Raw genomic sequence first — 23,505 nt, forward strand, 5'->3', positions numbered from 1 at the left:
GGGCTCCACAAACAAGTTAGGTGTTCCTTTGCCTAACTTCTCAGTTCATACATTACTCTGGGCCTTATGCAGCTGGATACCTGGCATTGGGCTCCTGTGCACATATGCAGATACAGAAACGTGGTAATTATGTTTTTTTTTCTGTCCTCCCCTCCCCCCCCAAAAAAGGTTCCAAGCAAGTTTAGGTGCCTATTGGGTTTGGATGCAGCTGAGAGGGGGTTTCCTGAATCCTAGTGTGGCCTGATACATAAAATGGGAGTTAGGTACCCAAATCCTTTTGCGAATCCAGGACAACAACATGTTTAGATTTAGGGAGAGGATAATGGACACATGATATCTCACATACTAGACATGTTAAGACATATATTTAACATACAAAGTAGTTAAAAAATAATTACTTTTGTCATAAAGAGTTAGTTAAGGGTTAAGGTCTCTTTGACCTGTAAAGGGTTAACAAGAAGTACCTGAGGAACACCTGACCAGAGGACCAATCAGGGACCAGATAATTTCAAATCTCTGTGGAGGGAAGGCTTTGTCTGTGTTCCTTGTTTGCTCTGTGTGCTCTCTTTGGATCTAAGAGAAGTTTTTGGGGGAACAGGGAGTGTGTCAGACACTTAAAACTGACTGGTGGCAGTGAGAACCAGATCTAAACTAGGATTTTAGTTTAGAGGAGTCCATGCAGGTCCCCATCTTGTGAACGCTAAAGTTCAAAGTGGGGAATAAACCTATGACAACTTTGTATACTGTTAAAGTATAGATACAGATATTTATTATCTCATGTTTAAAGTCTCAATCTTAACAGTTTTCCATGCCAGTTTTCCTTTGAGTCAAAGAAAACAATTTTTTTTCCAAATTGTTCAATCACCTATACTTCTCATACAGCATTACTGGACAGCTTTAGCCCATTAGCTAAAGTAAAGTCTAATATATCTCGGTCTACCCGGCCTTTATCCTGAAGATTACATTAAATTTAAAGCTCTCAATTATCTAGAATTTCCAAGTTATTTCAAATACTTTCCACATAAAGTTAGAACTCTTGAAGCTGTAATATGGTACACTAAATTGTGTATAAACAGTAAATAGTAATTCCAGTGGACGTAAGGACAAATACTGATCCAGCCTTCTCTTGAAATTCTGGAACAAATATAAATTGCACTATTCTAGATCCAGTTTCACAACAACTTCCAGAAAATCATCAATGTGAATGTAGGAGGATTGTTCGTTCTAGTGTTATAACTATTCTTGTACATTAAGAAGCTAGCAGCTGATTTACCTAAACCAGGATTATAACCAAACCTTGCTACAGAGCTGGAAGCAGTCTTTTTAACTCAGTACTAATGAGTCCTATAAATCTGGACAGGTTAATGCCGTGGAATGCAACAAATCAATATGATTGCTTAAACCATAGAAACCAGTTAAATGTATCTGAATATAAACCAAGATAAAATGTCTTAAGTAAGCGTATCAAGTCTTTTAGGATATTTGAAACATATCATAAATCAAGTGCATTTTTATATTGAAGTGTTGCTAATGCCCTGTGTTCAATGGTCCTGCATGCACTGTGCATTGTTATACTCTACAAGTCTGTGCATAATTTATTTCATTTTATTTTGTTGTTTTTTAATATCACATGCATATTAATAGCACATTGTGGATGTTTTACAATGTCTGGACTTTTGCTCTGTGTATCACTTATTTTATGCCACAAAAATGATGAACATAAAAATACCAGTTTTCTGAAAAAAGGTTAAAGAACAGCTGCAACGATGGTTACATCAGATGCAACAGTAGACACAGTTAGTCCTCCATTTATAGAAGCAATAGAACATATGGAATGGGCTTTTATCATTAACCAGCGCAGTACAAAAAGTCTATCAACATTTATAACAGTGTAAAAATACTTTCATGATGATAATAATTCTATAAATTCAGGAGATGGTAATTTAATTTCTTAGGACATGAGACTATGGCTGTAATCAGCTTTAGCAAAAACTGCTATATTGTACGTGAAGTGAATTCATATAAGCTGTGCTAGTACTAGATGCCGCAGATACTGAGTGACGGAAATTGAAATCCCCCTCTCCTTAAAGCAAGGAGGTGAATGTCTCCTGTGTTATTTATCAGTTATCATTTATCAGAATGTACACTGTACACTTGCTAAAGATTGCCTAGTGCACGTAAGGTCCAATATAGCAGTTTGGGATTATCAGATGCCTGCCAGTGTCTGAAATGGTGCTGCACTTACGCTGCATGCATAAGTATGACTGGGTCTTTCCTAGACAGAAGATAACTTTTTACTCTTCAGCTAATCATCTGGCAAGAGAATTGTCCCCCACCCACTGAAGAATGGAACATCTCAAGTCTGAGAGTTGGCTAGAACCTAATCAACGCAATGGCACCAAAACTTAGTTACTCTGGTTCCATCTGTTGAGTGGGAGGAAATGTTACTCAAGAAGCCGGTTTGGTCTAGGAAGAGTGAAGAGAGAGATCATGTTTTTTTCAGCTTTTAAAACCTAGTCAAATTGTAGCACTGCAATGTACTTAAAAGTAAATTTATCAAATCTCATCACCCCATGTCAGAATAAAAGAAACAACAACATTTTGTACTTTCAAGGCACTGTGAAAATTAATCAATCCTCACAATATCCCATGAGGTATTTTAAGTATTTTTCTCCCCATTTTACAGACAAGGAAACAGGCACAATGAGGTTCAAGGCCAGATTGTGAAGCCCTTTCTCACACCGGTTAGCAGTTATTCACATGAGTAGTCCCAGTGAAGTAAACTGGATTATTCCTCCTAACCAATGTGGGTTTGGGGCTCACAATCTGGCACTACCTGGCAAACTAAATATTTGCTGAGTATACTAGACCTACTGCAGCATACTTGAGCCAATGTAAGACAGCAGGATATTCTGGAATGATATTTTAGACAGTCTGTTGGAACTCTACTTATAACAATTTGGATCAAGTTTTTCTGAGGTAGTGTCTTAAAAGGCATCCTCTACTCGTGAACAAAATTGCATGCCACAGACACCTAGTCAGAGTAAAATGACAAACTGTGACTACTCACTGTCTGCTCTTTCAGACAGTGTCTTGCAATATATGAATGTGTTGTTGTAAGATTGTATAATTACTTTACCCTAGGATGCTTATGAAAGTGAGATATGTATCATGAGGCTATCACAGAGCAAAAAAATGTAAATACATACATTCCATTTGAGAGATGCTGAATAGTTTTGGAAAATTCTATCAAAGAGAATCCAAAGATATTATTTAAAGGATTTTAGATTTGATACTTTACATTACCACATGGTGATAACTAGACAGATTGACACACACATATACATGTGAAGTTATCAAAAAGAATAAAAAAGAACAATCTCAGAGAAACTGTAGAGGTGAAGGCCCATTAACGTTTAACACAAGCGTATTTAGAAATTTGAGAAGATATTTCGTGTTCATGTCATTTTTATGTCTTCATCCTTCTCTGAATACATTTGTATATAAATTGTATTATCCTTACTTGTTCACTTTGCAGTATTTAATGGTGATATATATCTTGCCTTGAATATTAATAAATTAGTTTGTTTCTTTCTCATAGTAGAAATATTAATAAAATATACCAATTCTTATCTTCACACAGCAGGTTCTTTTTCCCCCTAAATAAAGAATTCTTTTGATTTGTACTTCACTGGTATAAAATATTATCAGCAACCTAAATTATTCATACTGAAAAAGTAATTGAAGATGTCTGTACTGGCATATCGCACTTCTCCACATACATACACCATGGTTTTCATTCGAGATACTTCTTGGGAGCCAAGGAGTAATGAGTTTAGTGCTACAGTATGATGTGCAAGAAACAGATGAATGGACCTTTTAGATATGTAATCAGAATAGATAGATAGATTTTAGAGATTGTTTTCAGCCTGGAATGCCTCATATTTGCGCTCTTTCCCTCTATCTAATTTTTATAGATATATTTTTAATGTATGTACATTATTTTGCAGATACTAACTATGTAGCAACATACTTGGGAGATGCAACTATAGGTACAAAACACACACACACTTACAGTGCAAATGAAAATATTAAATCTCTAAAATTACATTTAAAGTAAATAAAATGCATCAGTTACCAACCCAGTAATTGCCTTGGGGTAACTTTAAAATGATATTCTGAAAATTACAGATTTGTAAATTACCTGTACATAGTGACACAGATTGTTGATTGTAGCAGAGAAGTAGACAGTGCACCTCAGAAGATGGTGTTGCAAATATGGCTTTGTAGTCCTGGGCCAGCTGTGCACTGACTGGTCCTGCTGTGAAACTGAGGGGAGCCTGAAGGCTGTTCTAATTTGTGTTGACTATCCAATGTGGCAGCTCAAGATTAACAGACTATAGGGAAATAGTGGGCATGCCCCCTTTCCTTGCCCTTACCCCTAACCAGGAGAAAGATGGCATGAGAGTTGTTATACTAGCTCTTACACTCTGAGGTTCCCCTAAATAAGGTGATCCTCTTGTGGCCTGCTGCACCACCTTTAGGGGGCAGAGCAGCCATACTACCACACAGACTCTCTCTCTGTTCTCTAGGATACAATAGGCTAAAACAGAGGTTCTCAAACTGTTGTCCATGGACGAGCTCCATTCAGGTGGTCCACAGATAGTTCCCTCTAAGTTGCATGCCTGGGCGGCTGCACACAACAGAATGAAGGGCCACCCACCTAATTAGTGGAGCTGCACAGGTGTAACTCCACTAATTAGGTGCCTAGACCCTGGAGAAGATGCACATGTAAGGTGAGGTGGTGGCCTTGGGGGAATAGGGCATAGCTGCGAGGGGGCAATGGTGTGAGAAGAGGGGGTAGGGGGGATTTGGGACATGCAGGGCTGCAGCAGCCAGAGAAAGAGGCGACTTTCCCCATCTCCAGGACTGCGGCTGCCAGGGAGAGACCCCACTCCTTCCCAGCCCCAGCTCAGGGGCTGCTGTGGTGGGGGTGAGAGGGCACATCCTTCACATTAGAAAGGTAAGACTACTGATATTTTGAGAACCACTGGGATAAAATACTTTGGCTTCAATGGGGCCAGAAGTTCTCCCAATGGGAGTTTTACCATTGACTACAAAGTTTCACCGTATATACGCAAGATTTTAAAAAAGAATAGAATAGAAAAGGGAATATATAACAGAGCAACACTGTGACGTGTATCTCTATATAGTCTGTGTCTGACAGTACATGCAGAACTCCAAATAATGGTTTAGATGTCAGGTCTTCAAAACAGATTCCAGAGTTCCTGAATTTGAGTCATATGACTTCGATATTAAGTAGTGATTGATGAGATGTCTGTGATGACAAGACCCAAATAGGACAGATGCCATTCACGGGAAACATGCCTTTTGGTTCAACTGAATCATTTTACCTATCCCAGACATTTCAGATATCACTAATTTTAGCTCACAATAAAATATTTAAAGTGTTAGGGACCTCTATTCTCCTCTGGTGAACAAAAGAATCTCACATATTGAAACTGTCATAAATTAGTTGCATTTCTTATATAGAAAACTTACTTAACTGAACTGGAGCATTTGAAATTTAGATGAAGCTGGAAAAGTAATTTTCTTGCTTTGTCCTATAACACCAAAACATGTGGAACAGATATCCCAATCCATAAAGTAGTTCCCTTCATAAAAATGAAGAACATTATTTCCAACCACAAGGGCAAATGTTATCCAGGTTATCAACCATTCTTATACTACATTCACTACTTATGCCCACATATCCTGGATTCTTATTTATTTGGATTAGTATTTATGGATCTCTCACCTCAGATTTTTCTAGGGGTAACTTTAATTATATTCTTAATAATTGAACAGATAAACTTCCCAGAGCAGATTCCAGGTGAGAATGCTAACGCAAAAATCTGTAGAGCAACAATGCACCAAATATTCATGAAGCTTATATCTTTGCTCCCGTGTACTCAGATCAATAAGACTTAACATTTGACTCCCATACACATGGTCCTTCCTTCATAATTGATTTTTATTTAATTTCTCTGGCTCCATTTCTCAAACCATACAATCTGATATTAAAGTCATTGCCATCTTTGGCCATACAATAAGAATTTATCACAGGTGTCAAACAGATAGTTAAGGGTTAATGCCTCTTACCTGTAAAAGGTTAAGAAGTTCACCTAGCCTAGCTGACACCTGACCAGAGGAACCAATGGGGGAACAAGATGTTTCAAAAGGAAGGAGGGAAGTTTCCTTTGTTTAGAGTCAGTTTCAGTTTCAGCCAGAGTGAACAAGATCAAGGAATCAGCCTCTTCTCAGAGTAGTAAGTTTTAGAAAGGAATAAATAGGTTTATGTTTATTTTCTTTTGTAACTTGTCTTTATGCAATTAGGGGAGTAATCAAATTTGGGTATTCTTGTGTGCACTAAGGTTTTTGCCCGGGGAACATCCTGTGTTTAAATCTGTTGTCTTGTATGCTGTCTCCCACTGGGTTTCTTTTTCCTTTTACCTTTCTTTTCTTTAATTAAAAGCCTTCTTTTTAAGAACCTGATTGATTTTTCCCCTGTTTTTTAGATCCAAGGGAATTGGATCTGGACTCACCAAGGATTGGTTGGGGGGAAGGAGGGGGAAGGAGTAATTCTTCCTTGTTTTAAGATCTAAGGGATTTGGATCAGTGTTCACCAGGGACTTGGTGGAGGAGTCTCTCATGGCTACCCAGAGAGGGGAAGGTTTTGTGGGGGAAGACAAAGATAACTCAGACATCTGGATGGTGGCAGCGAGACCAGATCTAAGCTGCTAGTTAAGCTTAGAGGTGTTCATGCAGGTCCCCACATCTGTACCCTAAAGTTCAGAGTGGGGGTGAGGCCTATGACAACAGGAATGATGATCTCTTACACTGCTGCTAAGACAGACGATTTTGTAATAAATCACTTTTCATTAGAAACTGATAGATCAGACCCAAAGTGGCACTGACAATGCAGCCCAATTAGGTGCTGTTCTCACAGCCTTTAATTCCTTTTTGCCGTAATGGTCCTGTACTGGTCTTCTATTATCAAAAGTTATGGTTCTACTCCACTGCAAATAAGGGCTGGAAATGACTGGTGCATTTGGTTAACAATAGAGGGGCTAACTGTAATGCAGTAAAAAAGTCTGGAGGCAGGTGGCTTACTGGAACCAAAGATATTTCTCAAATCTGTGTTGTGTTGACATGGAACTGATATCACTGAAGCTAGAGAGACAAGTGGGTGAGGTAATATCTTGTATTGAACCCACTTCTGTTGATGAGAGAGAGAGCACTTCCTCTGCTTTGTGTGGCTCAAAAGCGTCTCTCTCTCACCAACAGATGTTGGTCCAATAAAAGATATTACCTTATCCACCTTGTCTCTCAAGGAAATCGAGGCTCAGGTGATCTTCAGTGGGACTCCTAGAGAAGGGCAACAAAGGTGTGACAAGATTATGATGATCAACAGATGGCTCAGGCAGTTGTGCTATAAGGAGGGCTTTCACATGTATGGCCACTGGGAGGCATTCATGGACAGAGGACTGTTCTCTCAGGATTGACTTCACCTGAGTAGGGAGGGAAATAGACTTCTAGGATGGAGGCTGGCACAACTGATTAAGAGAGCGTTAAACTAGGAATTGGGGGAGATGGTTGGGAGATGTCCAGGTAATCTCCACGCCAGATTTTAACATTGAGAGGGAAGAAAACAAAGTAAGAAAGGATACAGCCGTGGGTAGGAGAATGGACATAAGGAGGAAGGGTAGTGAAGATACCATTCTAATAGGTGATACTGGTGGTAGAATATCTGGGCCTAATTGGGTAAAGAATGTGAGTGAAGCCAAACAGCAAGAATTAAGATGTTTGTACACCAATGCAAGGAGCCTAGGTAACAAAATGGAGGAACTAGAGTTACTGATGCAGGAAGTGAAACCGGATATTATAGGGATAACAGAAACATGGTGAAATAGTGTTCATGACTGGAGTACAGGTATTGAAGGGTATATGCTGTTTAAGAAAGACAGAAATAAAGGCAAAGGTGGTGGAGTAGCATTGTATATCAGTGATGAGATAGACTGTAAAGAAATAAGAAGGAATGGATAAGACAGTCTATCTGGGCAAAAATCACATTTGGGAAAAAAGCTACTAGAGCCACCCCTGGGATAGTGCTTGGAGTGTGCCATAGACCACAGGGATCTGATTTGGATATGGATAGAGACCTTTTTAATGTTTTTAATGAAGTAAATACTAATGGGAATTGTGTGATCATGGGAGAATTTAACTTCCCAGACATAGACTGGAGGACAAGTGCTAGTAATAGAGCTAAGATTTTCCTAGATGCGATAGCTGATGGATTCCTTCACCAAGTAGTTGCTGAACCAACAAGAGGGGATGCCATTTTAGATTTGGTTTTGGTGAGTAGTGAGGACCTCATAGAAGAAATGGTTGTAGGGGACAACCTTGGTTCAAGCGATCATGAGCTAATTCAGTTTAAACTAATTGGAAGGATAATCCAAAATCGATCTGTGACTAGGGTTTTTGATTTCAAAAGGGCTAACTTAAAAAAATTAAGGACATTAGTTAGGGAAGCGGATTGGACTGAATAACTTGGGGATCTAAAGGTGGAGGAGCCCTGGCATTACTTCAAGTCAAAGTTGCAGAAACTATCAGAAGCCTGCATCCTAAGAAAGGGGAAACAATTCATAGGAAGGAGTTGTAGATTGAGCAAGCATCTCAAAGAGGTGATTAAGAAAAAGCAAAAAGCCTACAAGGAGTGGAAGATCGGAGTGATCAGCAAGGAAAGCTACCTTATTGAGGTCAGAAATGTAGGGATAAAGTGAGAAAAGCCAAAAGCCATGTAGAGTTGGACCTTGCAAAGGGAATTAAAACCAATAGTAGAAGGTTCTATAGCCATATAAATAAGAAGAAAACAAAGAAAGAAGTGGGACCGCTAAACACTGAGGATGGATTGGAGATTAAGAATAAACTAGGCATGGCTCAATATCTAAACAAATACTTTGCCTCAGTCTTTAATGAGGCTAATGAGGAGCTTAGGGATAATGGTAGGATGACAAATGGGAATGAGGATATGGAGGCAGATATTACCATATCCGAGGTAGAAGCCAAACTCGAACAGCTTAATGGGACTAAATCCAGGGGCCCAGATAATCTTCATCCAAGAATATTAAAGGAAATAGCACATGAAATTGCAAGCCCATTAGCAAGAATTTTTAATGAATCTGTAAACTCAGGGGTTGTACCGTATGACTGGAGAATTGCTAATATAGTTCTTATCTTTAAGAAAGGGAAAAAAAGTGATCCAGGCAACTACAGGACTGTTAGTTTGACATCTGTAGTATGCAAAGTCTTGGAAAAAAATTTGAAAGAGAAAGTAGTTAAGGACATTGAGGTCAATGGTAATTGGGACAAAATACAACATGGTTTTACAAAAGGTAGATCATGATCTCCTTATTTGAGAAGGAGACAGATTTTTTAGACAAAGGAAATGCAGTGGATCTAATTTACCTCAATTTCAGTAAGGCATTTAATACAGTTCCACATGGGGAATTATTAGCTAGATGGGGATCAATATGAAGATTGAAAGGTGGATAAGGAACTGGTTAAAGGGGAGACTACAACGGGTTGTACTGAAAGGTGAACTGTCAGGCTGGAGGGACGTTACTAGTGGAGTTCCTCAGGGATCGGTTTTGGGACCAATCTTATTTAATCTTTGTATTACTGACTTTGGCACAAAAAGTGGGAATGTGATAAAGTTTGCGGATGACACAAAGCTGGTAGGTGTTGCCAATACAGAGAAGAACTGGGATATCACACAGGAAGATCTGGATGACCTTCTAAACTGGAGTAATAGTAATAGGATGAAATTTAATAGTGAAAAGTCATACATTTCATAGAATCTCAAAGTTAGAAGGGACCTCAGGAGGTCATCTAGTCCAACCCCCTGCTTAAAGCAGGACCAATCCCCAGACACATTTGTGCCCCAATCCCTAAGTGGCCTCCTCAAGGATTGAACTCACAACCCTGGGTTTAGCAGGCCAATGCTCAAACCACTGAGCTATCCTTGTTATTAATTTATGGATTAATACCAAGAATTATTGTTATAAACTGGGGACGCATCAATTGGAAGTAACAGAGGAGGAGAAGGACTCGGAGTATTTGTTGATCACAGGATGACTATGAGCCGCCAATGTGATATGGCCATGAAAAAAGCTAATGCGATCTTGGGATGCATCAGGTGAGGTATTTCCAGTAGAGATAAGGAGGTGTTAGTACCATTATACAAGGCACTGGTGACACCTCATCCGGAATACCGTGTGCAGTTCTGGTCTCCCATGTTTAAGAAGGATGAATTCAAACTGGAACAGGTACAGAGAAGGACTACTAGGAATGGAAAACCTGTTCTATGAAAGGAGACTCTGAAAGAGCTTGGCTTGTTTAGCCTAACCAAAAGAAGGCTGAGGGGAGATATGATTGCTCTCTACAAATATATCAGAGGAATAAATACCAGGGAGGGAGAGAAATGATTTATGCTCAGTACCAATGTGGACACAAGAACAAATGGATATAAATAGGCAATCAGGAAGTTTAGACTTGAAATTAGATGAAAGTTTCTAACCATCAGAGGAGTGAAGTTCTGGAACAGCCTTCCAAGGGGAGTAGTGGGGGGTAAAAGGCATATCTGGCTTCAAGGGATGGTATAATGGGATAGCCTAATTTTGGCAATTAATTGGTCTTTGACTATTAACGGTAAATATGCCCAATGGCTTATGATGGGATGTTAGATGGGGTGGGATCTGAGTTACTACAGATAATTCTTTCCTGGGTGTCTGGCTGGTGAGTCTTGCCCACATGCTCAGGGTTTAGCTGATCGCCATATTTGTGGTCGGGAAGGAATTTTCCTCCAGGGCAGATTGGTAGAGGCCCTGGGGGGTTTTTGCCTTCCTCTGCAGCGTGGGGCACTGGTCATTTGCTGGAAGATTCTCTGCATCTTGAAGTCTTTAAACCATGACTTGAGGACTTCAGTGGCTCAGACATTGGTTTGAAACAGGAGTGGGTGGGTAAGATTCTGTGGCCTGCATTGTGCAGGAGGTCAGACTAGATGATCATAATGGTCCCTTCTGACCTTAAAGTCTATGATTCTTTGATCCTCTAATATTCGGATACTGGCATGGCTACAACTCCAATGCATACATCATTGAAGCTAGTCAGGAGAGAAACAGATCCTTAGAACCAAATTCAACCCTGGCATAAGAATGACGTCAATTTACATTTACACCAGGGCTAAATTTTCCTTTTTAACTCCTACATCTACCCAATTTTCCTCAGAATATTTTTGAATGATCTAATAACAAATAATGAAACAAAAGAGGGCCTAAAACATCAAAAGATCAATTCATACTTGAGGCATTGGTGGACTTGGTGTAAAATTGTATAAACATTGGGCACCTCATCACAGCTGTCTAAGGGATACTTTGAAAAAAGGAACCTTTACTTCTCTTTCTATTACTGCTTTTATTTCTGTCTTTTATAAGGAAGGAAAATATCATGCTATTCTTATAAGCCTCACATTTTGTTTAATATGAATTTAAACACCATGACAAAGATGCCCCCTGTAAGTCAGATTCTCTCAACCTTAATCATATTGAGTATTATCCTATCTGTCCATAGAGCTATGCTATTCTGTGGCCCTCAAAAGGAGGAGAGGGCTTGTTATGTTTCGCATCCATTCTCTGCAGCTCAGTTAATCAAGGTGATGATGATGATCTAGTACTAACTATAACACTGGATTTAATAAGAAACTTGATCTCACTTCTAATGTCAGCTGAGAGCTACTTGGACAGCCAAATATATCAATTATTAAGGTCATATTGGCATTATAATAAAGACATTTTATTATACATTATTAGTACTAATAATCACATTTTACAGCATGAAGGGTTAAAATCCATGTGCATTTTATATAACAACCTGGTATATAGATTGTGCCAGCTCTTTCTCAGACCCAAAGTCCAGAGTTTGGTCGCGAGATCAGAGGCCTAGCAAATAGTGATTAGCTAAGAGAAAGCTGGGGTAAACAGATAATCTTGTTTTGCTAAAATAGGCCTGGTCAGCAAGTTGCCAGGTGTTGGAGCTAAGAACTAAATAATTGTGTCTTATTCAGAGTTTCAAATTGAACAAAGGATCCCTGTTCCTATTGTGTCAGTCTCTTCTGTAGGGAACGTTCTTTCCACAGATCCAACCTTGAGTTTATGAAAAGTTGGCACATGTCAGTATAAGATATGGCATCCTTCCACCTCCCTTCCCAGGGACCTATACCTGCCTTAAGACACAAAGGGGACAATCTTTATTGCCATATACTTTCACTGTTTCTTTGCTTTAACCTCTAGGAATGTACCTGTTGGACAATCAAAGGAGTTGCTCCATTCCTATGGACCTCAAATCAGAATTCAACATATATATTTTATACTAATAACATTTTATCAAAGTATTAATTGTTAATTTGCTAACTTGAGACCATGGGCGGAGACATTATGTAATCTTTTAACCATTGGTTAATGTGCTATCTTGTCTTGCTGCAAAACCTATCCCGGGGTGTGGAACTGCCTACCCCGTCACTTTCCCCTGCCCATGGAAAATGTATATATTCTATTGTAATCAATTGATTGACAGTGTCTCTGAGCCTGATAAGCCAGGTGACACTCCGCCAGTGCGATGTGTAATAAACTCCTATGCTTGGCCTCTACACGGTGTGGATTTATGTCCTTCACAGCATCTTCAATCTGAAGGTCTCAAAGAGCTTTATAAACAATAAATTAAGCCTCTAAGCATTCTTGTGGGGCAAGTATTATTATCTGTTACATCCAGGACAATATGGCTACATTAGTAGAACTCAGCGGAAAGCAATTCAGAATTGGATAGGTGGCAAAGTTAGTGATTCTGCCAGGATCAGCTTAATAAATGGTAACCCTCCAATACATGCCACACAGAAACTAGTATATATAGTAAAATTGCCCCGGGCTCACTCTCTCGTCCTCTTTCCTATAACTCCTCTCCAGGGCAGTTTCCTCAAATGTTTTTTGACTCCTCTAGCAAGCACCTGTCACCCGTCACACTGATAACCACACACAGGCTGCAATTATACTCCTGTACCAGCATGTAACAGTCTAAGGTTACTTGTGCTGTTCTTCATCTATCACCCACTTCTTCAGATTTGTTCCCTCGTTATCTTTAAACTCCGCACTTCTTAGAAATCTCAGACTGAACAATTCATCCAAAAAGTTGTACCAGGATAAGAGTAATTCGTGATTAGGACTGCAAAGTTCTGATACAATACTGTTTCAGTTTGATTTTTTTTTAAATCAGGATTATCCATTAAACAAACTCCAGTAACAACATTTCAAAATAGCTTCAACGATCATCTTAGAGCAACAACCAAGCATTGCCATAAGAATCCTTGATTATTAAAGAAATATTACTGCAGCCCTAATATAGAATTAATAGGCTGGATGCTAGGACACTGAGATTTTTCTATATCCATGAAGGGCTAGAAGTCTGTACTTATAAAATCTGGTAAAAGAAATAAGTGGACAAAATTAATTATGTGATAAGCAGACAGATTTCCTCCCCATGTACCTCTGGACTTTTTTTAAGGAGTTGAATGATATTAGGACACTCTTCACCCTGGACCCAGTGTGTGTCACACAGGGACTGTCTTTTTATTATGTGTCTGAACAGTATCTAATCAGAGCCCCTAGGTGCTACCACAATACAAATATTCCTAATTAGGTAAAGGTAGAGACTGAATATTTTTTAAGCTTTCCAACTCTCTGAAATGTACCACAGTCCCCATCATTACTGTGATAATCTGTGCATATTCTTTTCAGGAAAGAATTTTAAAAATAAAATTAATGACCATGATGAATATTACTAACCACTGGATTTTTTCTCTCTCAGAAAAGTGCTAAAATTCATTCTTCTTTGTTCTCCTCATTCACTGCTCTCACAACATTATTCCCAACCAATATAATACTGAATTTCCTTTTTGGCAGAGAATGAAAACCACTGTGTGTGTAAGTTTTAACGATCTTTCTACTGCTGATAGTTCCTCCTTCCTCATTTTCTTTGACCTTGGTACTATCTTCAATACAATCTCTTGGATTGTCTCTATAGTACTTACAACGCATAAATGTTTCTTCCCCTCCAATCAAAACACTGATCAATCCCAACCCTGCTTAACTTTATGATATCAAAAACCAGTCAGAGGTAGTGTGGTTTTCACAGAATAGTATTATTATGTATCAACTAGTTTAAATTAGAATGAAGTTGAATGCCTGCAGTAAGATTTGCAAAGGGCAATGTTTTCAGACCAAGTCAGACACCAATATAAACAGGTTTTATAGCTATTGTCCCTCATCCTACCCTGGGATCCACTAATGTAGCATAGTCTGAGCCCATATGGAGTCCAACTGACTTCACTGGGATTCCACACAAATGCAGGACTCCTCACTAACAGATCATATTGTACAATTAAGTGTGGCAAAGTACCTGCTTCTCCTCAGCTGGCTCAGTCACTTTTTGCCTTGGAGACACAGGCTTGGGCAAAGCAAAGTCCTTCCAGGTCACACAGGGTCAGGCTGATCCTTCCCTTAGTCAGTCCCTTGTGCTGGTTTTCTCCCCTTCTGGGGACAGAGTGCAGTCTTCCTTGTTGGAAGAGTTCAGAGTCCTGCTGTACCTACTTGCTGGCAGCTTCTCTGCTGCTCTCACTCTCCCCCCCTGCTTCCATGCCAGGGAGGGTTTAAAAAGGTCTCCAGCAATTGGGGCCAGCTGAACCTAATTAGTTCCCTGGTAACCCCTGTTCCAGCTGAACCTTATTTCTCCATGGCTCTCTCTCCTCAATGGATAGGAGAGGCCTTTTAACCCCCCTGGGACTAATTACTACCCCTCCCTGTGTAGCCATTTGTCCTGGGTTTGCCACATAAGGTCATAACGGTTACCAATATGTTGCTTAATTAAGAGTTTGCCCATGACACTGGTATTCCAGACATATCAAATATACCAATGATGTGAAGCAGCTATTCCAGATCACTGCTCTGGTTCAGCAAAGCACTTCAACACATACTTAATTTAAGCATGAGTAACCCTACTCCTATTTACCAAAACACTAAAGCATGTCCTTATCTTTAAGAACCTTAAGTCCTGTTGAAGTCAATGAGACTTAAGCATTTGCTTAATGGTTTTTTTGAACAAGAATAGGATTACAAACATGTTTAAAGTTAAGCACATGCATATTTTGCTGAAACTAGGCCTACAGCAGTAATGGCAATGCCTGCTATAGTTAAGTATCAGAGGGGTAGCCGTGTTAGTTTGGATCTGTAAAAGCAGCAAAGAGTCCTGTGGCACCTTATAGACTAACAGACGTATTGGACCATGAGCTTTCGTGGGTGAATACCCACGTGCTATAGTTAAGACTCTAGAACAGTTTCCATTAGAAGCATGTATTCTCAGACACTAAAATCTGACTTTCACCTTTTGGTTTGAAATTTCCTAAATTTAATTTCTTTTAAAGGTGATAGAGTTGGGATCAAAAGTAAAAGGACTTGGGATTATGAAGAGCTAGGGGGTGGGGGGAAGTAATACAGTCTCAAAACATAAAACATGTATCCACTTTTTCTTTTTTAAACCAGCTCTAATGTCAAATTAGCTCAAAGGAAGAACTTGAAATCTGTCAGGAAAATAGTCTTCACTAAGGAGAAGTGTTTTTGAATGTTCAAGTGAAAAAAAAAACTTTGTGAGCTTTTGAAAATTACACTCCATCTATCCATAGTAAATTTTGAAAACCGCCACCAGTAAGGCCCAGATTTTTTAAATTATTTAAGCATTGCTTCACTCAGTATTGCAATGTCCAACTGACCTAGGAACATAAATGTCATTGAAAGTCAATGGGAGTTAGGCATTGCAATGCTAAGTGAAGCAATGCCTAAATACCTTTAAAAATCTGGGCCTTAGCCTATGAAGTACCTAAAGGGGCAGATTATTAAAGGCATTTAGATGCCTAACTCTGACTGATTTCAATGGGAGTGCAGTACCTACATGCTTTGGAAGTCCCACTAGGCACCTAACTCTCTTTAAAAATCTGGGCCTAAATTCATTAAGCCTCTTATTCAGGAAAGGTCTTAAGCAAATGCTTAAAATCCATGCCTGTGTATGAATGCACTTAAATATGATGGACTTAATCACGTGTTTAAACAAGTGCTTAAACACACTTCTTGAGCATGGATGCTTTTTCTTTTTAGATACATCAGAATGTTTTGCTTTGAGAAAATCAAAAATATTTTGTTTCAATTTATCTTTTTTAAAATTATGTAAGACAATACAAAATTTAAAAAAATCTAAATGAAAAGTCCCTTATACAAAACAAAATATTTTGTTCTGAAAATATTGAATCATTTTGACATTGTCTGAAATTATTTCCTCCCTTTTCCTCCTAAAAAGATTTTCAGCTAAATTCATAGGATTTCACGCAATGTTTCAAATTTGGTGATAAATTGTGTCAAAGTTTTTTTTTCAATCAGCTATAGTAATAGCTACAGTGTAGATAAATTATCAGTATTGACCAATTGTGCAAAGTTTACTGTGACTTGAACATTCAATTAAAAAGGAATAACTGTGAAAGCTGCACATTTAAACAGTGAACAGGCAGACAGGTAAGGCGAGAACTATCATGACTAGATAAAAAATGGCTTTGTAGAAATCCTACTTCTACAATCAACAGCCACCTCTCACCCTGGAGGCCAAGTGTGTCATCCCAGTAATAGGTTAGGCAGCACCAACATAGTTAATGAGTGAGGCAAGACTGCTTGAGAGTCAAAACCAATGACACATTGCTAAGCATATTTCAGATTCTGTCTTCAAAGATGCACAGCCTTTTAATACAGAGAGAGGCATCTTGAACAGAAGAATGGGTGTGATGAAACATGCAAAAAGTCAATGTAAAATATCCCCCCAATTAAAATACGTGAAAATAAGTTTATTGTATCTTTAAAGGGTGAATTGTTACTTCTTTCATTTCCCCCACTTTCCCAAGTTATATAATTTCATAAGGCTCAGTAAAAATTCACTGTTAGATTCTGACCAGTGCTGTCCAGGGTCACTCCTGATGTGGCGTGCCGAGGTGCCGGTGGATGGGGGAAGGCAGAGGCGGGGCCGGGGGCCCCTGCAGTGCCCGAGGCCTGGGGTAAATTGCCCAATTTGCACCCCCTCCGAGCAGCCCTGCTCAGCCAAAACCAGCAGCGGGCTGAGCAGGGCCTGGGATCCTTGTCTGGGGTTCCAGTCACCAGCCCCACTCAGCCCGCTGCCAGTCTGGGGTCCAGCTGCTGGCCCTGCTCAGCCCACTGCCAGTCTGGGGTCTCATTCACTCAGCTGGCAGCGGACCAGAAGCAGGTCGAGCGACTCTGAGGTCCCGGCTGCTGGCACCACTCAGCCCGCTGCCAGCCTGGGGTTCCATTCACCCAGACCGGTAGCGGGCTGAGCGGGGCCAGTGGCCAGGACCCCAGAGAAGGATCCCAAGCAAGGATCACACTAAATTGATAAGATCTGCATTTTAATTTTATTTTAAATGAAGCTTCTTAAATATTTTTAAAACCTTATTTACTTTAAATACAACAATAGTTTATTTATATAATATAGACATATAGAGAGACCTTCTACAAACATTAAAATGTATTACTGGCATGCGAAACCTTAAATTACAGTGAACTTGGCACACCACTTCTGAAATGTTGCCGACCCCTGCTTTAGTACATATTAAAATCTTTCAACTGCTTAGTATATTTTGAAACTTGTTAAAAAGTTTCCCCGCCTCCCTATTTTTAGGCTGTTCCAGAGGAAGACAAATCTGTTCCATATAATTTGATGATGGTGGTGGTGATGGTGATGGTGTGTGTGTGTGTGCACACCCTTTTTAACAGTTCACTTCAAGATAAAGCTACTACCCTGCTAGGGGTATGTTAATTATCAGGAATCTATCTAGTAACCAGGTGGGAACACTCCACCTCACAGAAAGATCTGACATGGGTAAGAGGAGCATCTGGGGAAGAATCATAGAATCATAGAATATCAGGGTTGGATGGGACCTCAGGAGGTCATCCAGTCCAACCTCCTGCTCAAAGCAGGACCAATCCCCAACTAAATCATCCCAGCCAGGGATTTGTCAAGCCTGACCCTAAAAACTTCTAAGGAAGGAGATTCCACCACCTCCCTAGGTAAGAGGTACTGTGACAAGAAGATAAGGCGATCTGGAAGCTTCCTCACCATAATCTCCAGTGTTCAGGTTCAGTCCTATGGTCTCATGAGCAACTGTGATGTCCCTCAAGAGGGAAAGTAATTGGGTTACAGCCTTAAACCCAATCACAGAGTGTTCTGGGGACCCAGTAGGTAAGGCCCTGATAGTGTAGCCTCACTAAGTAGATAGGGGAAAAGAAGTCCCCATGAGTTACTAGTGTCACATCCCTTCCCACAGGCAGGGAGCTTTGCCCAACTTGTCCCTCTCGGTAATCCCAGGAGTGGTAAGAGACTGGTTGCTTCTCATCCCACTGAGATAACTTAGAGTAAGGTAGCATCCCTTTTTACCATACCCCTGCCCAAACCCTATTACACCTGCATCAGCATGTCTGTCATAGGAACAAACAAGTATCTCACCCAAGGATCTTGGGGAGATCCACTGGAGATCACGACCATGTATGCAGAAGACTTGTGCCTCTACTTTCAGCTCCAGGGCTTCACACCCTTACCTAGGTATCAAACATCATGGCTATATTGGATACATCCTGTATTGGAGACACCCACTTTAAACCCAGGTTCTGCAATGTGAAGTGTTCCTTGAAGTTAAAAAAAAAACTAAGGCCTTTTTGACTTTACTTTTCTAAAGATTTCCTGCAGTTTAGCATGGGCACAACAAATGTAATGCTAGCTTTACCCTCCCCCACTGTAGTTTGTCCTCTCTGCACTGTAGAACCACAAACCCACAAAGGATTTGCTGAGGGGTCCATGATATGGGGCAGAGTAAGTAACAGAGGTGGTTTAAGGGGCACATGCAGCCTTGTAGTAGCTATCACAAAAGAAGATGCTCTTCAACAGAGTGTCAACTTTGAGATACACATCAAATTTCTTTTCTATTATATAAGTGCAAATCCATTCACTGCAATAGGTTTTCAGTGGGATACATGCAAGCAGAATTTAGCTACTGATACCTGGGTATGTGTTTCAGTACAGTGGTTCAATTAGTCAATCATACAGTTATTCAGCTTTTGCACTGCCCCATATTAAATGAAATTCACCAAATGTCAGAACCCCAGTGATGTCATCACAGATTCTGCAACCCAACCAGCCATAAAGCATTATCTTTCATGTCAGACAACTCTTCCAACTGTAAGTCTCAGCAAAACTGGACCCTTATTGTTTTGATATACCGGTAACTTTATTCTACTAAGTATCACTTTTGTGACTTACAACAAAAACATGATAGCGACTACTGGAAAACAAAAAGCAAAATACTCTAGAGGTAGATATTCATCGTTTTTCACTATCTGTCCATACATAACCAATAATGTTCATAGAAATATGAACTGTACTTTAGTAATAAATAATATTAAAATAAATATTAGAGTCTGTGCATGCTTTTGTACTGTTGCTTTTTTAAACTAGCACTAAGTTTTAAACTTACCTTATTGGTATTTATAGCTGTGATGACCCAAACACATTGAGCATTACTGTCATATTGGAATGGAAAATTGGGTGATGTAAAGGTGCCACTGGGTCCCTGAAGATTAGATCCACAAGTCTTTACTGAAAAAATAAAATGTTTAACTTAGAATTCATGCATGAAACATGTACAGCAAATGCATAAAACATTCTCTCTCATACATTAAAAATATGCAAAGGATTAAAATACCAGTTAACAATATACCCATTGCAATATAAGATCATCACATTTGTGTTGCATTATTCAGAGACACAAGTAAAATGCACATACTCAAAGGTTCAAGATATTACCTTTGAAAAAACACAAAACAGAAACTAGCTGTGATTAAAAGAGTATGCACCAAGATTATATAAAGTAACTGTTCTATTTATTTTAAATAAATCAGAATAATGTAAAAAGATAAATACATTATTTCATTACTCTCAAAAAATACCTGTAAAGAGAAGTGTTCATATATCAGACTTAATGACAAAGCACACTTTTACTACTGGCATGTTTTTGAGGATTAGTTGTCCTTTGTTCACGCTAGTACGTCTATTGCTTTTGTCTCTGCTGGAGTTACAATCATGGTTGCAACAAAGAGATCTTTCAAGGGAAACTCTGCAGATTCTGCCCTTATATGAAGTAAGCTATACCAGTTTTTAAAGAACAGAGCATGTGAACTATTAAGTACTGTAAATGTATTTTTAAAAAGTCAGTTGTGGATACTTAGAGATAGAGCAGGGTATCTTACATTTAGATGTAGTACTAGTGAAAACAGTGTTCTAGCAAAATATGAAACATTAACAGATTTTTCTTCTCTGTTTAGGATGAGATTGTGCCACCCTTATTCACGATGAGTAGCACTTTACCCCACAAATATTCTCTTACATCAATGGTACCATTTGTGCTATATTATGTAGTAGGTGAAATCCTGGCCCTGTTGAAGTCAATTGCGAGTTTTGTCATTGTCTGTCATAATGACAGGTTTTCACACACTGTCAATAAGCACACCCTAAACAACATACAAGCCAAGCCTCTCACAGAGATAGTGTATGTAGGCTTTGGGTCTGTGCTGTTTCTTTGACATTTTGTATACCTGAGCTGAAAACATTCCTGATCAACCTTTTTCTGGGTTAAGCAATACCTGAGCCTTTTGTCATGTTTCTGTGCTGATTCCTATAGCATTGTAGCAGAAAAATAATTGCTCATGCTGGAGTCTGGTAGACCATTTCACTTCACTGATTTAAATTTCGACTAAGATAGGTGAATCTGTCATACAATTTGCTTACACTTTAACAAAGCATGCTAATTTGGGTGGGGTAGACAGTAAATCAAAGCTAGCTTGTTCTAAGATGCAGATCTTTTCCTGAGGGTCCTGAGGTTTTCATAAATGGAAACTTAGGTTGGTACGGAACATCAACTTCATGAAAAAAAATCACAGATACAGACAGACATCATCTCTCCCTTTCCAAATGCAAACAGATGGACATCATACCAAAAGGACTAAAGGTAAAAATCCATTACAATCTACATACCACACAGACTATGCTGACAGATTGTCCACCTGATCAACATCCTACACACAACACAGGGAAGATTAAGCTGAACTCTCTAAACTAGATATTCTGATGAAAAACCAACCTTCTACACAAACTTCCTCATGGACAAACTTTACAAACCATCAACAGCCTCAAGAACAACTCTGACATCATAATCAAACAGGCTGACAAAGGAGGTGCTGTAACAAGCAGCCAGACAACAACTCTCTAACTCATTCTACACCAGCCATTACCCTCTCCACTGATGATGATGAAAAAAAAAAACACACCATCTGCTCAAAAAAACTCCTGAGAAAGCACAGGAAGATCTATACAGACACATGCCTGGACCCCCGACCAGTGTATTCTATTTGCTACCCAAGATCCATAAACCAAGCATTGGTACTTTAACAGCAGGATTGTCTGGCTATGTGGACTAACATTCCACAGATGAGGACTAAGAGCCATCAGGAACAGTATCCGATAATATCATCATCTAACCTAACCTGGTGGCTTTGTGACTTTGTCCTCACTCAACAACTATTTCACATTTGGGGACAATATATATCTTCATTGATGACATCTCATCATCTGGACTCATGGAAAAGAAGCCCGAGCCTCGATTCCAGATTTTTTTTTTTTCAATTCCCCCACCATCAACCTCAGCCTAGACCAATCCACACAAGCGTCCCATTTCTAGACACTACTGTGCTAATAAACGATGGTCACATAAATACCGATCCATTGTCTACAGCCAAGCTCTAAGATAACAGAGATACACCCACTACATCTCTCTATCAAGCATCAAACCTACAATACCCACCTGCTGGCTGAAAAAAAAATTGACAGAGAGCCAAGAGAGTACACCAGAAGCCACCTACTACAGGACAGGCCTAAAAAGAAAATAAACCTCTCCAGCGCATCATCAAAGATTTACAACCTATCCTTAAAGATCTTGGGAGACAGCCCAGTCCTGCTTATAGACAGCAGCCCCAACCTGAAGCAAATACTCACAACCAAACACACCATACACAACAACAACACTACCCCAGAACTATATCCTGCAAAAAGCCCGATGCCAGCTCTGTCCACATATCCATTCAAGTGACACCATCACAGGACCTAATCACATCAGACACACCATCAGGATATATGCCATCATGTGCCAGCAATGCCCTGCCCATGTACATTGGCCAACCGGACAGTCTCGAATAAATGGACACAAATCTGACATCAGGAATCATAACATCAAAAAAAAAGTGGAGAACACTCAAACCCCCCCTAACCACTCAGTGACAGACTTGAAGGTGGCAATTTTGCAAAAAAAACTTCAAAACAGACTCCAAAGAGAGACTGCTGAACTTGAATTAATATGCAAACTAGATACCATTAACTGTGGTCTAAATAAAGACTGGGATGGTTGGGTCATTACACCAATTGATTCTATTTCCTATGTTAAGTTCTCCTCACACCTTCTATGGGCCATCTTAATTATCACTTCAACATGTTCTCTGTATGTATAAATATCTCCTGTCTGTGTGTTCCATTCTATGCATCGCTCATGCTACAATAAATTTGTTAGTCTTTAAGGTGCCACAAGTACTCCTGTTTTTTTTAAGATACTAAAGAAGTCCACACGCTGTTCATTACCTACTCTTTGTTCCAACCTTAGCGATTCCAACTCATGTTTACATTTCCTGCAGTAACTTCCATCTGCATTTCCAGTGGTAACTAACTACAGTCTGCATGTCACTCAGCAAATAAGAGAGCGTAAGAGATCAAGTTAGTAGATTCATTGAACCCACTCTCCAAGTTTTATTCACACCAATTGTTGTTCTCCTATGCAAATCTACACAAAAAGTATTGACTATATCAAGAAACTTCTTTAAAGCTTAGAAATAATATCTAAAACCCATCAGTATAATTTCTTTGTTCTCCCCACTTTGACTGTGTGACTGGCATGGCTCATTTAGCTATATTTGCACAGAGAGTATTTGAAAATGTTTCTGCAAAAGAAAATATTTTGAAAACACTACTGCTAAAGAAAAGAAAGAGCAGAAGATATTTTATAACAAGCTCAATGTTCTTAACAAGAATGTAATCATTATAATGAAATTATTGTAGTTTCTATAACAACCAAGAATGATTGTCTCCAAAGATCCTTTTCCTCAATATCAACAAGAGGTTTGTGGAAAAGTGATG

At 39.3% G+C, this 23,505-nt stretch overlaps 1 protein-coding gene across 2 annotated transcripts in view; it reads right to left on the reverse strand.

Annotated features, from left to right (window-relative positions):
* CSMD3 (CUB and Sushi multiple domains 3) overlaps positions 1–23,505 on the reverse strand; it is a 1,158,685-nt gene that overhangs the window by 624,946 nt on the left and 510,234 nt on the right. For both annotated transcript variants that reach the window (XM_039525141.1, XM_039525140.1), the window contains one exon: positions 19,745–19,866. In XM_039525141.1, coding sequence (XP_039381075.1) covers positions 19,745–19,866 — 122 coding nt within the window. The remainder of the gene's footprint in view (positions 1–19,744; positions 19,867–23,505) is intronic.

Source organism: Mauremys reevesii, linkage group 2 (genome assembly GCF_016161935.1).
Source record: "Mauremys reevesii isolate NIE-2019 linkage group 2, ASM1616193v1, whole genome shotgun sequence".
NCBI classification, from domain to species: Eukaryota; Metazoa; Chordata; order Testudines; family Geoemydidae; genus Mauremys; species Mauremys reevesii.